Source organism: Microcaecilia unicolor, chromosome 3 (assembly GCF_901765095.1).
Source record: "Microcaecilia unicolor chromosome 3, aMicUni1.1, whole genome shotgun sequence".
Classification (NCBI taxonomy): Eukaryota; Metazoa; Chordata; class Amphibia; order Gymnophiona; family Siphonopidae; genus Microcaecilia; species Microcaecilia unicolor.
The window spans coordinates 479,189,835-479,208,141 of NC_044033.1; the positions used below are offsets into that span (position 1 = coordinate 479,189,835).

Genomic DNA, 18,307 nt, shown 5'->3' on the forward strand with positions numbered 1-18,307 from the left:
AAGACGCAAAAAAAATGAGTGGTGTCTTTAATATATGACTGGACTTTACCCACTATTAGTTTCAAAAAATAGTCCACAAATTTTGCCAATGGTTCTAAAAGAGTACCATTAAGGGACACAATAGGGCGACCAGGAGATTGTCAAATAGATTTTGCACTTTTAGAACCATTCAGAACACTGGTTTCTGAGGTGATAAAACTATCAACAATCTGCTCTCTCCTCTCTGGTAATAAAATCATGATCTTTTGCTTGGGTGACCAAGGTGTTAATTTCAGCCATAAGAGTGGAGAGGTTGGGTCTGTCTGACGAGCCAAGTACTGATTCGTATTACTGAAGTTTCATTACCACCATCATATATTGCTCTCTATTCTGAACCACCACAGCCCCTCCTTTATCAGCTGATTTAATGATCAAATAGCTTTTTGTAATGCCTGAAGAGCCTGAAATTCATCATATGTCATATTGACAAGTCTTTTATGAGTATTATCTTGTCCTGTTTACAAAATATCTTGTAATACTAGGTCACAGAAGGCAGCAATCATGGAATCCATCTGTAAGGACCATGCATAATAGAGGGATCCTCCGTCCCTCTCTCGGTCGAAAAATATAGTTTAATTTATAGCGCACAAAGCAAGGAGGCAATATCTCTGAGTTGCGAATAAATCACATCTAGCAGCAGGAGCAAATTTAAGTCCTTTGTTTAACACAGTCAGTTGGGATTCTGACAAGATAACTCCCAAGATGTTCATGGCTAATCATCTTTGGACTCCTGGATCTGGTGTTGGGTCAATTCTGCTCCTTATATTGCCCTCTATCTATTCCTTGATTGTGACGTCTGTTTCCTCTGCCTCTTCTGTGACCTCCCCTATGTACTCCCCATTCTTTAAAAAAAAAAAAAAAAAAAATAGGTGATTTTGAATGACTCTAGGCTTCCAACTATTGTTACTAGAATTACTGTCATCTTCTATGGTAACCTTCTGCGACGTTTGTGCAGATCCAGACCCATCCTTCTGCATCCAGGTATATATAGTCCCTTTAGTATAATCTCCCGCATCCCTCTATTATGTGTGACACTTTTGCACATATAGCAGCCTGGGCTTTCTTATCCACTCCTGTCCTAGCTGAGATTATATTCATGCACTTTTCTGAATTTGTGCGTAACTTTCTTTAAATTAGTTCCCTTATTTTCTAACTCTATTACTCTATTAAAGTGTCTTATTGCGGATTGTGCTGACACTGTGTAGCACACACTGACAGCAGATCACTATTACGTTCATACAGGTCCAGATTTCTTGATAAAGCCCTTGCGAAACGGGTACCTGTCGAGGTCTGACAAGCCGACTGAACGCAAAGATAAGTGATCTCACTTTGTGGTTGATTATTCACCGCCTTTAAAATTGAAAAAGCATATTTGCCATTAAATATAAATAACTGAGCGCAATTAAAGCTCTTCAGAAAAACTGTTATTTTGAAGGAGGGGGTTTTTGCCTATGATTATATGAGTCACAAAAGGGTAGTCACCCATATATTGAGTGTTGACTCAAATCGTCATTCGCCTTTTTTTATGAAATTATGAGGCTTTTTCTCCGCCTCTTACTAAATTGAGAGTTTGACTCGTGTGGACTAGTTGTCTATTCTTTACTGTTCAGTTGTTTATCCAGCAGTGAATAGACTTAGGTTGTGTTATAATTGAACCAGTTGTCTATTCTTTACCATTCAGTTGTTATAATTGACATTGTAATGTAGCATACTATGCTATACCTTGTATTATTTGAATATTTTTAGAGGCTGACCAAATTTCCTGCTTATTCCCAATTTCAAAATGGTGTCCACGACCTCCCACAGCAGTCTCGCAGGGCTGCTGTTGGAAGTTATGACCACCATTTAAAAGACGGAGCCACCGGGGGGCATGAGCAACATGGGATGCTCCTGCCCTGAAGAAGTCACTAGAGCAACAGAGCCTTTAGAAAGTAACCCTGGGGAGGGCAAGTTGGTAGAGGTGGGGAGGGAGAGGCTGGGTTGGGGTCACATTTTTACTTGTGGTTTCGGTCAGCCTCTAGCTGTGTTTGACTTATTCGTGTTTTACACAGCTGTGAGTAAATTCCTTCAAAAAGGTGGTAAATCCTAATAATATAATGGCAAAACCTTACTGTTCTTTATCCCATCTGTGCCTTAAGATATTTGCTACCTGTTCACCAGCTTCAGTGTATTGGAGAACCATGGTCATGGTATCATTGTCCTTGCCTCTAGGGGAAGTTGTTGATAATAATAAATCCCTGCTATTATAATAAGCTCTACGATAAGCTCCCTTGAGTACCTTGTTGCAATAACCACGTTCTCTTAATTTAATCATAAGATCTTTTGCCTGTGCTCTGAATGTTGAATCATCACTGCAAATCCTCTTTATTCTTAAAAATTGAGATAAAGGTAAATTGTCCCGCATATGTAAAGGGTGACAACTGTTGTGATGTAAAAAGGTATTTCTCTTCGTCACTTTATGATGTACTCGCGTGGAAAATCCCTCAGTGGTCATAAATACATCAATATCCAGGTAGCTTACATTGGTGCTGGAAAAATTATAGGTAAATTGAATATTGATATTACAGCTGTTTAACCAGCCCATAAAGGAGGAAAAATCTTTAGATGTACCCCTCCATAAAAGAAAAATATCAATACCTCCACCATTGAAGTATGGAATCATGAAAAGGAGAAGATTCCAACCACTCTTCCTCAAACTGTTCCATATATAAATTGACAACTGATGGAGCAAAGGTTGCGCCCATCGCTATCCCGCTCTTTTGAAGATATAAACTGCCATTGAATGAAAAATAATTCTCCTTCAGTGCCAAATGTGCCAATTGAATGAGGAAGTCAGTGGGAATAAGATGAGGTCTCATTCTCCTATCCAACACTCTCTGAATAGTTGACAAAGCTTCTTATTGAGGGATCGAAGTGTACAGTGATGCCACATCTAATGTTGCCATCAGAAAAGGGCCTTCATCAACCTTCATTGATGCAAGTTTTTGTAAAAAATGTGTGCTGTCCCTGATGTATGATTTAATTTTAGGGACTTCAGGTTTCAAAAATTCATCAAGAAACTGGGATAATGGTTCTAATACAGACTGGCGAGCAGAGAGGATAGGTCTACCGGGTGGCTTGGTAAGATGTTTATGTATTTTCGGTAGGAAATACAAGACAGGTGTAACTGGATGAGGGCAGCAAAGGAATCTTTTATTTTTGGGGGTTATAAAACCTTGTTGTAAAGCATCATTGGTAATTCTGTTGATGACTGATTGTAGGCGCTTCGTGGGGTTTAAGGGCAATTTTGTGTAATTTGAAAAACTTGTTAACTGCCTTAAACCCTCTTCTATATATTATTGTTTATCCAAAATCACGATTGCGCCACCCTTGTCCGCCTTCTTGATGACAATAGATTCATCTTTCTGCAAATCCTGAATAGCAACCAGTTCTTCTTTACTGTGGTTGTATTTTCTAGGAAACTTAAAACCACCCTTCACTTTCCACTTGTCAGTGTCTGCAAGTACCATTTGCTTGAACATAATCAATGCAGGATCCATCTGACCTTGCGGTCTCCATGTAGATTTGGGATTGATGATAGTACGTTCATGCTTCATATGAGCATCCCCAAAGAAGGTTTTTAAATGTAAAATCCTCATGAACTTCTCCAAATCAACATTAAACTGGAATTCCTACTTGGCCACATGGCTTCAACAGTCCATGTCACACAGTTGGCTCGGCTCCACTTCTGAATACCTCATTGGGCTCTTCTCAGTGGTCTCAAGCCACTAGGTTGCTCTCAGCCCATATTTGAGGTACTCCACAGCTAAACCACTCTCTCTACTGTATTGGATGGCTTCCCAGAATCTCACATGGGGATTTTTCAGCTCCTACTTCATCACATAGTCCTTATCACAGATGCCTCCATGGTAGGTTGCTGACTTCCATACACAGGGTTCGTAGTCCCCACAGGAGAAACAACGACATATTAATCGATCTCAAATTGTGAGCAGTTCGGAATGCTCTCAAAGACCACATTCTCGGTCAGCTAATTCTCATTTGCATTACAACTAGGTTGTGATGTAATACCTTAACAAACAAGAACGGTTTCTTTTTTCTTTTTTTTGTTAAGTTTTTATTGAAATTTGTATAACAAAAGCAAAATCACAAATACAACGGCAAAAAATTTGTCATCCAAATATAGAGCATTAATTCTGAAAAGAAACACATCCCCCATCAGATATACAACTCCTCCCTGCCACCCAACAAAATCCCCCTCTCTCAAGATAAGTACAAAACAACAATACCCCCCCCCCCACACACACACCTACACCCCCTAGGGTGTTGATGAAAAGAAGGGTAACGCTGAATTGGATGATGATAATGAAGAATCTGGATGCAAGATCCATGTCGTATAAGAATCCCAAATTTTATGATGGGAGATGGTGCAGCCATTCCGGATAATGTTAAGTTTGGACATCTGATGGATATAGTCCAGTTTCCGCAAAATAACCTGGAGGCCTGGCAATGTAGATTGCTTCCAGGCTGCCGCCAGTACTAGCTTGCTAGCCACTAAGACACGAGTCACCAGTTTGAGTGGCTGGCTTTATTGTATAAGGCTTAAAGTGTAGGAGACAATGCTCCGCCTTCATGGAGCAAGAAATTTCAGTGAGGCTGGTAACAAACTTCAACACCATAGTCCAGTATAACTGTGCTTGTGGACAAGTCCACCTTATGTGGAGCATATCTCTTACTTGACCACACTGCCTACAACACAGGGCGGAGCCTTGGTAAAACATCTTAAAAGATGCTGAGGAGTATAGTATCAGCGGTAAAGGAGTTTATAACCATTTTCTACCAAACTGCTAGCTGTGGATACCATAAGTAGATATTTAAAGGCATGTTCCCATGGAGGATATTCATAAGGGGCACTAAAATCCCGTTCCCACTTATAATGCATAATGGGTTTACGATAGGAAGGAAGAGCTCTATATAAACAAGAGATTTACCCCCTCCCACACCTATCCTATCCCAACTGCACATGTAAGATGGTGTCGGAACAGACCTACCTGTGAGGGCTCCGTGTCTGAGCCCAGAGAAAACGATCCAGGCCGAGACAGGGCAGAGTAACAGGGATCGTGGCAACAGACAGAGTTCAGGACATCAACAACTTCCTGACCAGTGAAGCCTGTGTGTGTTCGGCAGCCGTTGTAGCCGACATACCTTGGAGCAGGGAGAGGCAATTGAACCTCTCCCCACGAGGATTTGCAAGAGGCTCACAGTGAACCCGACGCTGCCCCCGCCCACCCGGAGCCTGGACGATAAGCCGCAAGAGGCAATCAAGCCAAACCGGTCGGTGAATCCTCTGCCTGCCCGGAGCCTGGACGGCAAGGCACAAGAGGCGTTCAAACCAAGCCGGTCAGCGAATTCTCCCCGGACCTGATGAGGCGAATCCTCTCTGGACCCGGCGAGAGTCGTCGGCCCTTCATAAGGGGACCAGCACAAGGTTCAGCCCTACCTCCGCTCGCCCAGCACACCGAGCAATAAGAGACGATTGAGCCCCCCATAAGGCTCACCCGAGACCGTGAGGCCGCAGTCGAACACCTGACTCTGCCTCCTCGGACAGCAGCATATATAAAGAAGCCGCCCCTGAAGTAGGGAGCCATGAAAGCACACCTAGGTGATCGTTGGGGCCCCCGAGGTCTCATCCAGTCCCACCACTGCGGCCCGGACAGCAGCATCAACGCAGGGACCCAGCACAACATGAAAAACAAGCCCAGGACCCAGATCCACGAGATCTAACACACGACGACAGTACTGGAAATTGCTCACTCACCAATAACGACAAAAAAAAAAAAATCCAAATTACAAAACAGCCGCCTCACCTCAGACTACCACCTCCAACCACCAAAATAACAAGTGGAAATTCCTGTAAAGCAAGGAGAGCACAATAAACCACCTCTGTTTTTTTTGAGTCAAGAATCATGGAGTCTCTGCACCCTAGGGCTACACATTAGAGCATCTAATCGTGAGTAAACTAACTATATCTAACCTACAAACGAAACATCAGAAACACCATAGACACCAACAACTCAGTAGACAAGCTGGAGACTCACAAAACACACAAGACCAGAACACTAGACTCTGTCACAAAGAATAAAATCCCACTTCGCACCCCATCAAACACGACATACTAATACCCCAAGTGAATTAATACTACAATGAACACTGCCAAACTACTCCTAGCAATCTACTCCTTATCCTTGATTCACCTAACCACCCCACTCGCAGAAATCAATAATATACCCATACTATACAATCACCGAATACTGACCAGACACACCACACCACACCAAACCAAACCAACAATAACCAAAACAAAGGAAAAACACCAACATGTGTACAACCTCAACAAAAGGAAAAGAAAGGCCATTAAAAAACCCTCACAAACCAAGACCCAACAACTAAAAAAAAGTCCAAATAACAATGAACATAGAAGACCCATACCAAAAACTACAAGTAGGCTACGTCAATGCCAGATCCGTAATAAACATAACAACAATAATAACAGACTGGATCACGTCAGCTAAACTTGATCTACTCTTCATCATTGAAACCTGTATCCATGATCAGGAGGACCCTATCATCTTAAACCTATGTCCTCCAGGATATGAAATCATTCACAGGACCAGAAAAGAAAAGAGAGGAGGAGGTATAGCGCTAATATACTGAGCACACCTCACTATTGAAACCACTGCCGAATCTATAGCAACCCACCTCGAAATAGCCTCAATCAGAATCCACCATAAAACCCTGCTCGACCACCTAAATTGTGTCCTGTTTTACAGACCATCATGCAACTGGAACGAAAGCCAAGCAGACTTCATGGACTTTGTTTCAAATACATGTGTATCCAGCTCCAATATACTAGTATTAGAAGACATTAACCTTCACCTAGAAGACCCACTCTCTACCAACGCACGAGAATGTAAGGACTTCCTTCATTTATGTGATCTTACATGGCCACACATGCAAACAATCCATATTCCTCCTGAAGGAAAGTATTGCACACACATTATTGTACACACCGCCCCCCCCCCCCCCAAAAAAAAAAAAAAAAAAAAAACTTGTCCAAGCTCCTGAAGACCTAAGCCCTCTCATTGACGATAACAGAGATCTGTTACACAGTCGAATGCCCACTCATTCCAGGTCTGCAAACAAAAATGGCCAGTGTACCTGGTTGAACGCTTTTTCAGCATGAAGCAATAGTAAGCACATATGAATCTCTCTAGACCAGGCACTATAGATAAGGTGTAAGGCTCTCTGCACTTTATCGAAAGTCTGACAATCATGAACAAAGCCCGTCTGGTCTTTATGAATCAGAGTAGGCAATAGATGCTGCAGTCGATTTGTTAAAATCTTAGTAAAACTTTTATAGTCTGAACCGAGCAACAAAATGAGGTGATATGAACTACAAAGATGGGGGTCCTTTCCTGTCTTGGATAAAACTGTTATGGTCACCGAATTCCATGTCGCTGGGAGTGGGCCCCCCTCATCAAAAGAGTTAAACATACGTAAGAGCACCGGTGCCACAAGCCCCCTGAAGGTATTATAAAACTTATTAGTAAAGCCATCGGGTTTGGTGCCTTACCATTAGGTAAATCTCAAATCGCTCAGTGAATCTCATCAGTATCGTTTGGTTGAGAAAGTGCTAGCTAGTCAGCTTCAGTAAGCTTGGGTAATGCCACCTCTGCTAAATAAGAGGGTAGTATCCAGGGATGGCTGAATATATGGGGTATAAATCTTTTCATACAAGAGAACAAATAAGCTCTGCAGAGTGGAAGAAACTGTATGAAGAGAAACCTGATCTTCTCTAAGACGGGGAATATGTGTGTGAACGGCTTGCTGCTTAAGTTTATGGTCCAGGAGCCTACTGACCTTATTACTAAAATCAAAATGAGCCTGGCGAACCTTATGCAATTGGTCTAAAATACCAGCCAATTTCAGGTCATTAAGCTTGAGCCGAAGCTTGTGTGTCCAATCTTCTAGATCTGCCTGACCAACCCCCGTCTAAAGTTGGCACTCCAAAGTCAGGTGTGTCCTAAGTGTCTCCGCAGGAAAACGTGTTTTCTGCAAGTGAGCGTGCAAAGCTATAAGATGCCCCTGCATGACTGCCTTAAGGCCCTCCTACAGAATTCCCAGGCAGACAGTCTTATTATCATTAATTTGAAGATAGTCCTGGAGATGATTCTCAAGCTGAGTGATATTAGTCACGTCAGATATTAAGGCATCATCTAGACGCCACTTGTGGGGGGGGGGGGGGGGGGTTGCTGAGCCGTTGCGAGATGAAAAACAGGGTCATGATCCGACCAAGTATGATGAGTCACTATTTTGGAGGGAATGAACAAGTTGGAGAATAGAAGTATCCCACAGCCAAAAATCAGTATGAGGATGTTTTATGTACCGAGGATTAATAGGTATAATCCTGTGACACAGGATAAACTTGTCACCAGAGATCCATCAGGTGGCAGCGTTTGATATGTAACAGTTCCTGATCTCTTTGAGCATAATGTACAGAGGTGGCTGAATTATCTAGCTGAGGGTTCAGTGTAAGGTTAAAGTCGTCCCCCCCCCCCCCCCCCCAAGAAGGGAACCATCCCCATGACGCAGAAGCAGTTGATCCAATTGTCCCAAATTACTCAGTCATAGTTAAACTACTGCCTGCTGTCCTCAGAGAACACCTCTGCTATAGGTAAGTAATTTTGGTTTACCCACCATTGCCTTATAGACAAACTTAATTGTAACTGTATGAGAATAGGGAGCACTATTGTACCTGGTTTGTAGCATGCTTTGAACTACTACTGAAGGAGTGAGCTAAATAGAAATCCAAATTTCTTCCTTTGTCAGTTTACTGGGAAATTCTGTGGATGTTTGCAAAATCTTTTGTTTTAGTTAATTTCAGCTTTATTTGTCATTTTAATGTGAGTGAATTCGTTACAGGAAAGAAAACAATAACATAATTTGTAATGACATCAAAGAGGGTGAGAAGAGAGCCATTCCAAATCCAACTGTTACATTTGAAGAAGCGTTTCGATGTTTTCCTGAAGTTATGGATACAATCAGGGAAGTTGGTTTTCTGAAGCCTACACCAATTCAGGTATGTTTTATATAATTCTAGTGAATTTAAGATCTTCAAGTTTTGTGTTTCATGTCTAGTGTTTGTATTTTTCTTTTTAGTCACAAGCCTGGCCTATCATACTTCAAGGACTTGATCTCATTGGGATTGCACAGACTGGCACTGGAAAAACATTAGCCTATTTATTGCCGGGCTTCATTCATTTGGATTCCCAACCAATGTAAGGAAAAGTGTAGTTTCTTTCTTTATTACATTACCAAATTAGTCCTTGAAACTGTTTTTTTTTAGGGACGTGTTACTTAAAGGGAAAATATTGAGATTTTTTTGCTCTATGTCTTGTACATTAATGTTCGTGTCCGGATTTATGGATAAAATGCTTCTATATTGTTTTTGCAAAAGTATTTGCAGTTCCCCTGTGCCTTGTGGTTTAATTTTGTTTTGCAACAGTTCTCGTTTTCATAATGAGGGGGGAGAGAGTTGACTAGAAAATTTTTTATTTGTGTTTAAAGTATCAGATGCATCTAGAATGTAAAATGTTTGACCATTTTTAGGGTGAAGTCAGGAATGGGGTTGCCCTGCTGTATATATGAGTCTACCATTTTTCCATACCCACCCATGCTGGTTCCATCATCTCCTTCTCCCTATCTCTTCTAGTCCCTCTGGCAGCAGTCACAAGCAGATGTCCTTCCCCCTCCCTCACTTTCCCATGCCACAATTTTCCTTCATACCTGTTTCTGGCACTCCAAAGCAGTTTCTCTGCCTGACAGGAAGTGCATCAGAGGAACACACATGATTTGTTTCCTTTTGGGCATCAAGGCCCTGCACTGGTGCAGAAACTGCTTTGGAGTACTGGGAACAGGTATGAAGGAAAGCCAGCATGGAGGAGTGGAGGAGACACTGCTTGTGGCTGCTGCCAGTGGGATTGGGGGAAGACAGGGGGAATAGAGGAAATTGAAATGCTGGAACTGGCATGGGTGGGTAGGGAAAGGAAATGCTGGACTTGTGGATAGATGGATTACCTATACTTGAGTTATTACAATGACATAGGAATTAAGGAGGAAAGTAGGGATGAAATCTATACATGAGGATCATATATAATTGAGTATAAATGTTAAATCATCAAATGTATTTGTATGTTTCCAGGTTTTATTTTTCATTTGATATACTGCCCATTGGCAAAGGTCATCCAAGCAGTTCACAGTAAAAAAAAAAAAAAAGGAACTACAATATACTGTACATTAATGATTAAAAAAAATATATATATATATATATATGTGTGTATATATATGTATATAAAGTTATGAAGTTTAAACAAAGCTAAGACAGAGTGCTGTTATGCTCAGGATAATTTTTTTGTCACAGATTTCTGTTGTACGTATAAGAATGTAATATTAAAAATAGTTTCCTTATCCTGTTGGACCAGTCGAGTCCATTGGGTTGTTTCTGTTTACAAGAAACTGAAGACTAGTGAAATCGCCAGAGGTTACTGAAGACCAAATTATTCAACGACACTTAAGATTCCTTCATAAAAGACTTACTATCACATCTCTATTAGAATTAATAAACACTGTACTCCTTAACATAGTTACTTTAATCATACTGTTATGTACGTTATACTTTACCTACATTTTGCATATCCAATATGTATTAATTATTTTCTTTACTTCTAATTTTCTTGATACCTTATGTACCTTAATTATAACAATACTCTGTTCTGTTAATGGCAATTGTCATTGCGGCATAATGTAAGCCGCATTGAGCCTGCAAAGAGGTGGGGAAATGTGGGATACAAATGCAGCAAAAATAAAATAAATATTAATATTAAGTGGTGCCGCAGAATATTTTGTGGTAGGCCTAATTCCCCTGGGCAGAGTCTATGGTCTATGACTGAGACTGGTCTGTCTCCCAGGGGGTTGGGCCATGGTGTTTCGTCTCACTTGGTGTGCAGTTTGCATGTTTGGGTGCTTCAGGGAAGTCCCTGGAGCAGCTCAATTTGGGTTCCTGATGTTTGAGGAGGCCTCCATTTCTGCCGATAAGCTTTAAATTTTGTCAGAAAAGGCGGCCATTTTGTTAGCAGACTGCATTTATCATTCTAAGCCTGCAGAGACAGACCTTGGCTGGGTTGGGAGCTGGGCCATCCGTACCCAAGTGACATCAGGTCTTCATGAGGATCCTCTAGAAGACCAGTACTAGTTTTGTGTCTGTAGCTCTGCCGTGTCCTGTCTAAGTGCTCAGTGAGATTCTTTTGGGATCCAGGCCCCTGTCTTTTGCAGTTCTGTTTTTCGAGTTCCTTAGGTTAAGCTGCCTAGGTTTGCAGGTTTGGGCCCAGTGTTCATTCCTCTTGCATTTCTCTCGTAGGTTCAATGGAGGACTGTTAGGATGTAGACAGCCAGGAAGACAAGGTCTTGTCTGTAAAGGATTCCCTGCCACAGTCGGGAGAGCTATTCACGGAAGAACCCCCAGGTGGTGTACTTGCTCCTTCAAGGATCTGGCATCCTTTTATTGATAAAGGTCATCATGGTTCTCTACGTTCTCATGTCCATGCAGCAGCAAGTTTCCAATGGGACCTATCTTAGAAGACTTGAGTGAATTTTCTAAAGCCTTTCCCACCTCGAAGAACATTGTCACAAATGATTCAGCGGAATGGGAAATCCTGGATTTAGAGCTCAGGGTACTAGGTTGACAAATAAGTTGTACCCTCTTCCTCAGGAAGACCTAGTTATTCCTTTGTGTTGAGGGAGGGTGCCAGAAGTGATGTACTTAGGTTTTAGCAAAGCCTTCGACACAGTTCTGCATAGAAAACCTATTGTGCACTAAAGTGACTAGGTTAGGAACCGGTGGAGCTCACTCTGAGAGAGGGATGTGGTATGCTGCAAGGTTCTGTTCTTGGGCTAATTCTTTTTTTTTTTTTTTTTTAATCTGAGTTTCAAAAAATTACAACATAGCACCAACAAGTAAACCACAAAAATGAGTATTAAAGTTGTACAGATGGACATTATAACAGACCAAGCCTCCCCCTCATACAACAATCAGAGAGGGGGGAACCTCCTTTGTTGCAAACTGAGAATAAAGACAATCGCTCAGCACCCCCATGAACTATACAGCACAATTCTAAGTGAATTCAGCAATTAAGAGTTTGACTATGAGCTGTTGGTGTCAAAGATGACCAAAAGGCACAAAATCCAGGTTATCCACATAACGTTGCAGAGAAGCTTGAACAATCTTTAATGATCTGTACTGAAGGACTGATGGTGGTTCAGGAGAAAGCCATTTTTGCCAATTGCAGTTTACCACAAACAGGACAGTGCATTTCACAAATGCCAGGTAACCCTTCAGAAGGGGATGAGCTATGTCACATTTAGCAAATAGAGCCAGAGGCCTGGGCAACCAGGAAGCCCCCCCCCCCCCCCATGGTTACCAAAGTGAGTCCAGAAAGTTGGATCAACAGGCAAGTCGAAAACATGTGTCCAAGGGTAGCCACTGGGTTGCCACACTTCAGACATGCTGCAGAGAATCCAAACCTCTGAGCCCTGTGTGCCAGATGTGGGAAAATATATAACCTCATCACTGATTTATGTTGCTGTTCCCAGTGAAGAACATTTTTTCGTCAAAGTACGAAAAATACGAAGACTGGTAAGTAAAGCAGAGGCTGTGACCAGAGTTCGTAAATCCGCTGACCATCTCTGTGCCAAAACAGTCAAGTCATATGAAGGTAAAAGATCCAATAGGCACTTATGATGGTAACGCAGAGGGACCTGTAATTGTACTTCCAAGCTATATGCCTCCGCCACTTCATGTGCTTCCGCTGTCAAGGCTGTGCAAGGCAAAGTTCGAAGGTAATGTTGTATCTGTAGATAGGGGAACACATTTCCAAACAAACCTTTTCCGGAGATGGGAAGGCGATAGAACTAGAGGACATGAATTGAGGTTTGGGTGGGGGGGGGGCAGACTCCGTAGTAATGTCAGGAGGTATTTTTTCACAGAGAGGGTGGTGGATACATGGAATGCCCTCCCGTGGGAGGTGGTGGAGATGAAAACAGTAATAGAATTCAAACATGCATGAATTAAAGACAAAAGAATCCTGTTTAGAAGGAATGGATCCATGGAACCTTAGCGGAGATTGGGTGGCAACGCCGGTAATTGGGAAGCAAAACCAGTTCTGGGTAGACTTCTACGGTCTACTCCCTGATCGTGACTGAATAGATATGGATGGGCTTGAGTGTAAATTTTAAGGGGCTTCGACATTAGCTTCAGAACTTTTAGTACAAGAAGAGTTCTGGGCAGACTTCTACAGTCTGTGCCCTGAGAAAGGCAAGGACAAATCAAACTCAGGTATACATATAAAGTATCGCATACCATGTAAAATGAGTTTATCTTGTTGGGCAGATTGGATGGGCTGTACATGTCTTTATCTGTCGTCATTTACTATGTTTTCCAGATAGCAATCACTGCTTAATGTGAGGGAGCAGGTGAAAAGGGGTCAAGGAGGTCACGGGAAAAGGGGGCGCAGAGAACAGGGGAACCCCAGCAGGACAGGTTTTGTAGCCAAAACCCCAGCCTTCCGAAAGCCAGGTTCCCTGGGGCAGAAGGGCCAACGGGAGTAAGGAAGAAGGGTAGGAACTACCATTCCCAGAATCCCTCTTTTCCCCACCAAACTATGCAGAAACTAGGGAAGGGAATAGAAGATTGGGAAATGGTTTCTGAGGAAGGTAATGAGGGCCAGCTGGAGGGATTGAGGGCGGAAGAAGCCGAGAAGGAAGATAAAATGGAGGTAACTGAGGGACTGGAAGAGGAGAGGATGGAAATTGCTGCTCTGGCTCAAACAGGAAAAGATACTGTAGGTGGGTGGCTGGCAGCTCCTTTGAGATGGTTGTGGAAGGCTGGAGGAGAAAGGCTGAGGCATTGGGTAAGGTCTCTGTTAAATAGGGGACAAGTGCTGGCCTCAGGAAAGAGACAGGAATGTGGCACGGTTTAAACCCCAGGACAGGGAAGGTGAAAAGAAACTGTTTCTTTGTGCTGTAAGATTAAGGAAGGAAAGCTGTATGAACTATTTGAACCTGGAAAGTGCTTTGACTGCAAAACACAGAACTGCTGTGTCTTCCTTTGGTTGTGTTCTGATTAGAAGAGGAATTATTTTGGTGTTAAAAGAAGGAAAGTTATATGAACTATTTGAGCCTGGAAAGTGCTTTGACTGCAAACACCAAACTAATATGTTATGTTCTGATTAAAAGAGGACTAAGCAAGAAGCATTATTTTGTGTTAACCAAGGAAAGCTGTATGAACTGTTTGGGCCTGGAAGGGGCTTTGCCTGCAAGACACAGAACTAATGTGTTTTCCCTTTTTGGTTATGCTGAGTTAAAGCAAGAAAATAAAACCTTTTTACTTATAAGCAGTTTGCCTTTGTTGAGCCTCTGTGAAAAGAACCGAAGGAGGAGGGAGTCCTAAGATCTCTCAGGGGTCTGAGACCAAATCCAAGAGCAGCCCAAGGAGGTGTGGAGCGGAACAATAGCTGTGCCGAGAAGGAAGCTAAGCAGGGTCGGGCTGGGCCGGGCCTGGAAGGGCGACCCGGCTACAGTAAGGAGGCATAAGAACGTGCTGTGCCCTTTTCATCTACTAGATGAAATAAGTAACATAGACCATTTTGGAACCAAGAGCGGACGTGAGCCACTGATATACGTGGTGTAAAATTCCCATTGCCATGGAAACAGAAAAAGGGGGACACTTCCCGTGGTCTACCAAGAACTTTGCATACCCATTTCCAAGTGATCCTCAAAAGGGAAAAAAAATTAGAAAAGATGTGAAACAATGGATCAATTGGGAGGTATGAGCATTAAGTACAAAACTAAAATGAAGAGGATGGGATAAGGAGGTCTCAAGGGGCGTATACAAATAATGGGATATGCCCCTATACCAATCATTGATGTGTCTTGTGTTACATGCCAAAGAAAATAAGTGGATAGACAAAAGTTCCAGCTCCCAAGCAACCCTGATTTCTGGGTAAATAGGTCCACGTTAGTCATTGTGGCTGGCTTCCCATTCCATAGATAAGTAATTTGGCCAGTGCCTTATCCTGAGCTGTTGCAAAAACAAGTGGGAGCATTTGACAGACATATAGTGAGCCAATTTTTTTTTAACTTTTTTTTGTAATTGATATTGCAGAACCACTGTCTAGTAAAGTTTGCCTCTTTGCAGAGAATACCAAAATTTGACATAGGGTAGATACCCCTGATGGTGGATAACATGAGGGAGAGACCCAGCGAAGCTTGAAGTATGGTCCAGAATTTGGCATCTAAGATTTAACATTTAAAAATACAGGTTCATGCATTTGGGCTATGAAAACCTGAGAAAGCAGTACAGTTTAGGGGGTAAAGTACTTCTGTGCACAAAAGAAGAATGGAACTTGGGGGTGAGCATATGTGATGATCTTAAGATGAAAATCACACACAAATCAGATTCACTCCATAAATAACGAGGATAACCCAAAACATCCAGTGAATCATAATACTAACACTCCCCATTAAAAAAAAAAAAAACAAACAAAGGAGGATAAAGACCTCATACAACTGTGGCAATCAACAACACAAGAATGGGACCGCTAAGATCAACAAATCCACATGCGCACAGTTAAAAAAAAAAAAAAAAAAAAAAAAAAAAAAAAGTTAATCATGGGTCAAAAAACATCCAAAACAACGTTGCTGAATAAAGCAATCAAAAATTTAAAAATGCAAACAAAATTAGAGCAAACAAAACTATCACATCTAAATAAATGTTCAACACATTAGTGCCATGCAAGTGGAGTAACAGCCCCTCAATTTGGGGCACAGTGAGGTCTCCAGAAGAAGCTAGTTTGCAAAATGGGTCCATCAGGACCACACTTTTTTGTTATCCTGCCAAGACTGAGTGTGTATTGAGACACATCCCATTAAGATAAGTGCTCACATATTATGACTGTAATTGTATGGCACTAATGTGTTGAAGATTTATTTGGACGTGATAGTTTTCTAATTTTTTTTTTCAATTTTTAATTGCTTTATTCAGCAGTGTTGTGGAGGTATTTTTGACCCATGATTAACTTTTTTTAACTGTGTGCATGTGGCTTCGCTGATCTAGCAGTCCCGTTTTTGTGGTGGTGTTCGCCACAGTTGTATGAGGTCTTTTTCCTCTTTCTTTTTTTTTTTTTCTTTTTTTTTTTTCAAAAAAAGTGGGGGAGTGTTAGTATTATGATTCACTGGATGTTTTGGATGATCTTAAGTTGGCCAAACTAAGCCAATCTAATCTTAAACAATGCTTATATTCTACAAATACCTTATCCGTTCAACACAGGTTACATAGAAAGAATCCAGGTATACTCAGGAAAATACAAATGAAACCCCCTCATACTTAATATATTAAACAATCTTAAATAGAAAAATATTGATTAACAGCTTATGCCAAATATTTTTCAAATAAGCAGGTTTTTAGCAATTTACAAAATAAGGAAACTATTCATATACCTGAAATCCATAGACAAGTCATTCCACATTTTTATTGCTAAAAAAAAAAAAAAGGGAAGAAGACTGATAGACCTTCTTATATATGACTCCTTTAAATGACGGTAAGTGAAGAAACATAGTCTCTTAATCTCAGTATACTGTTATAAGTTTGAAAGGTAATGAATGACAACATATACTTAGGAGCCAAACCATGTAAAATCTTAAAAACAGTTGCACAAACTTAAAATATATCCTAGCCTGAATGGGCAACTGATGAGCCTTAACAAAAGAGTGACTCTCAAATTTACTAGCAGAATAGATCAGCCTGACTGCCATATTCTGCAATGTTTGAAGCTTCTTTGAGTCTACTTACACAAAGGAGTGGAGGAGTGGCCTAGTGGTTAGGGTGGTGGACTTTGGTCCTGAGGAACTGAGTTCAATTCCCACTTCAGGCACAGGCAGCTCCTTGTGACTCTGGGCAAGTCACTTAACCCTCCATTGCCCCATGTAAGCCGCATTGAGCCTGCCATGAGTGGGAAAGCGTGGGGTACAAATGTAACAAAAAAATATATATATAACAAATTACAGTAATCCAATTGACTTCGTATCAAAGCCTGCACAATCAGTTTAAATTGGACACATTCAAAACAATGTCTAATCCTTCTTAAATGTTGTAAATAAAAACTTTCTTAGCAAAGCAACCTGTTTATGAAAGGAAAAATTATTTAGCACAACCCCCAGGATTTTTATCTGGGTAAACAGACTCCATTAATTGTCAGTGTCTGACCAAGACTGTCATGAAACCCCTAGCCACCTGCCTGGGGCTACCCTGTGGCTATTTAGAGGGTCTATCCCCAGCACAGCTCAGGTCTGCCTGCACCTACTGCTTGTGTTCTACATTATTAATTTATTTGTTGCATTTATACCCCACTCTTTCCCGCTCGATGGCAGGTTCAGTGCGGCTTACAAAGTATGGGTTACAAAGTATCACAGAAAGAAAACAGTTGTGGGATAGTATAGTTATGGTGTGGTTGTATAGTGTAAGACGAGGAAGAGATGTGGAGGGGGGATTGAGGTATAGGTAATATTAGTGATGTGGATTAGGTTCATAAGTTAAGTCGGGCTGTTTGGATAGGCTTGTTCGAAGAGGTAAGTTTTCAGCAGCTTTCGGAAGGGTAGATGTTCGTTGGTTCTTCGGATGGCTCCTGGTATGGCATTCCAGAGTTGGCTGCCTATAGCGGAGAATTTGGATGCGTAGTAGAGTTTGTATTTGAGACCTTTACAAGTGGCAAGGTGAAGGTTGAGATATGTTCGAGAAGATTTGGACCTGTTCCTGCCTGGAAGGTTGATCAGATTGGTCATGTAGCTTGGGGATTCTTCGTGGATGATCTTGTGGATCAGAGTATGGACTTTGAAGTTTATAGCACCGTCCTCCCACCAACTGGGTCCCAGCTGCCTCCGGGTGAGTCTCCCACTCTCAGATTATCTCCAGTGATTTCTAGGTTACTGGGGGCCACACTCCTAGTGGTCCCACAGACCCAGCACTCAAACCATCAGGATTCTTAGTCCAGACAAGCAGAGGCAATAAACTAAAAATGTTTATTGACATGAAAAATTAGAACAATGAACAGAAAAGGTGCAATCAACAAACAATAACAAGTAACTAAAAATGGATCAATTA

The 18,307-nt window shown here is 41.6% G+C and overlaps 1 protein-coding gene across 1 annotated transcript in view; it reads left to right on the forward strand.

Annotated features, from left to right (window-relative positions):
* Positions 1 to 18,307, forward strand: part of DDX43 (DEAD-box helicase 43) — a 344,939-nt gene that overhangs the window by 117,904 nt on the left and 208,728 nt on the right. The window contains exons 6-7 of the mRNA XM_030199037.1: positions 9,019 to 9,175; positions 9,256 to 9,374. Coding sequence (XP_030054897.1) covers positions 9,019 to 9,175; positions 9,256 to 9,374 — 276 coding nt within the window. The remainder of the gene's footprint in view (positions 1 to 9,018; positions 9,176 to 9,255; positions 9,375 to 18,307) is intronic.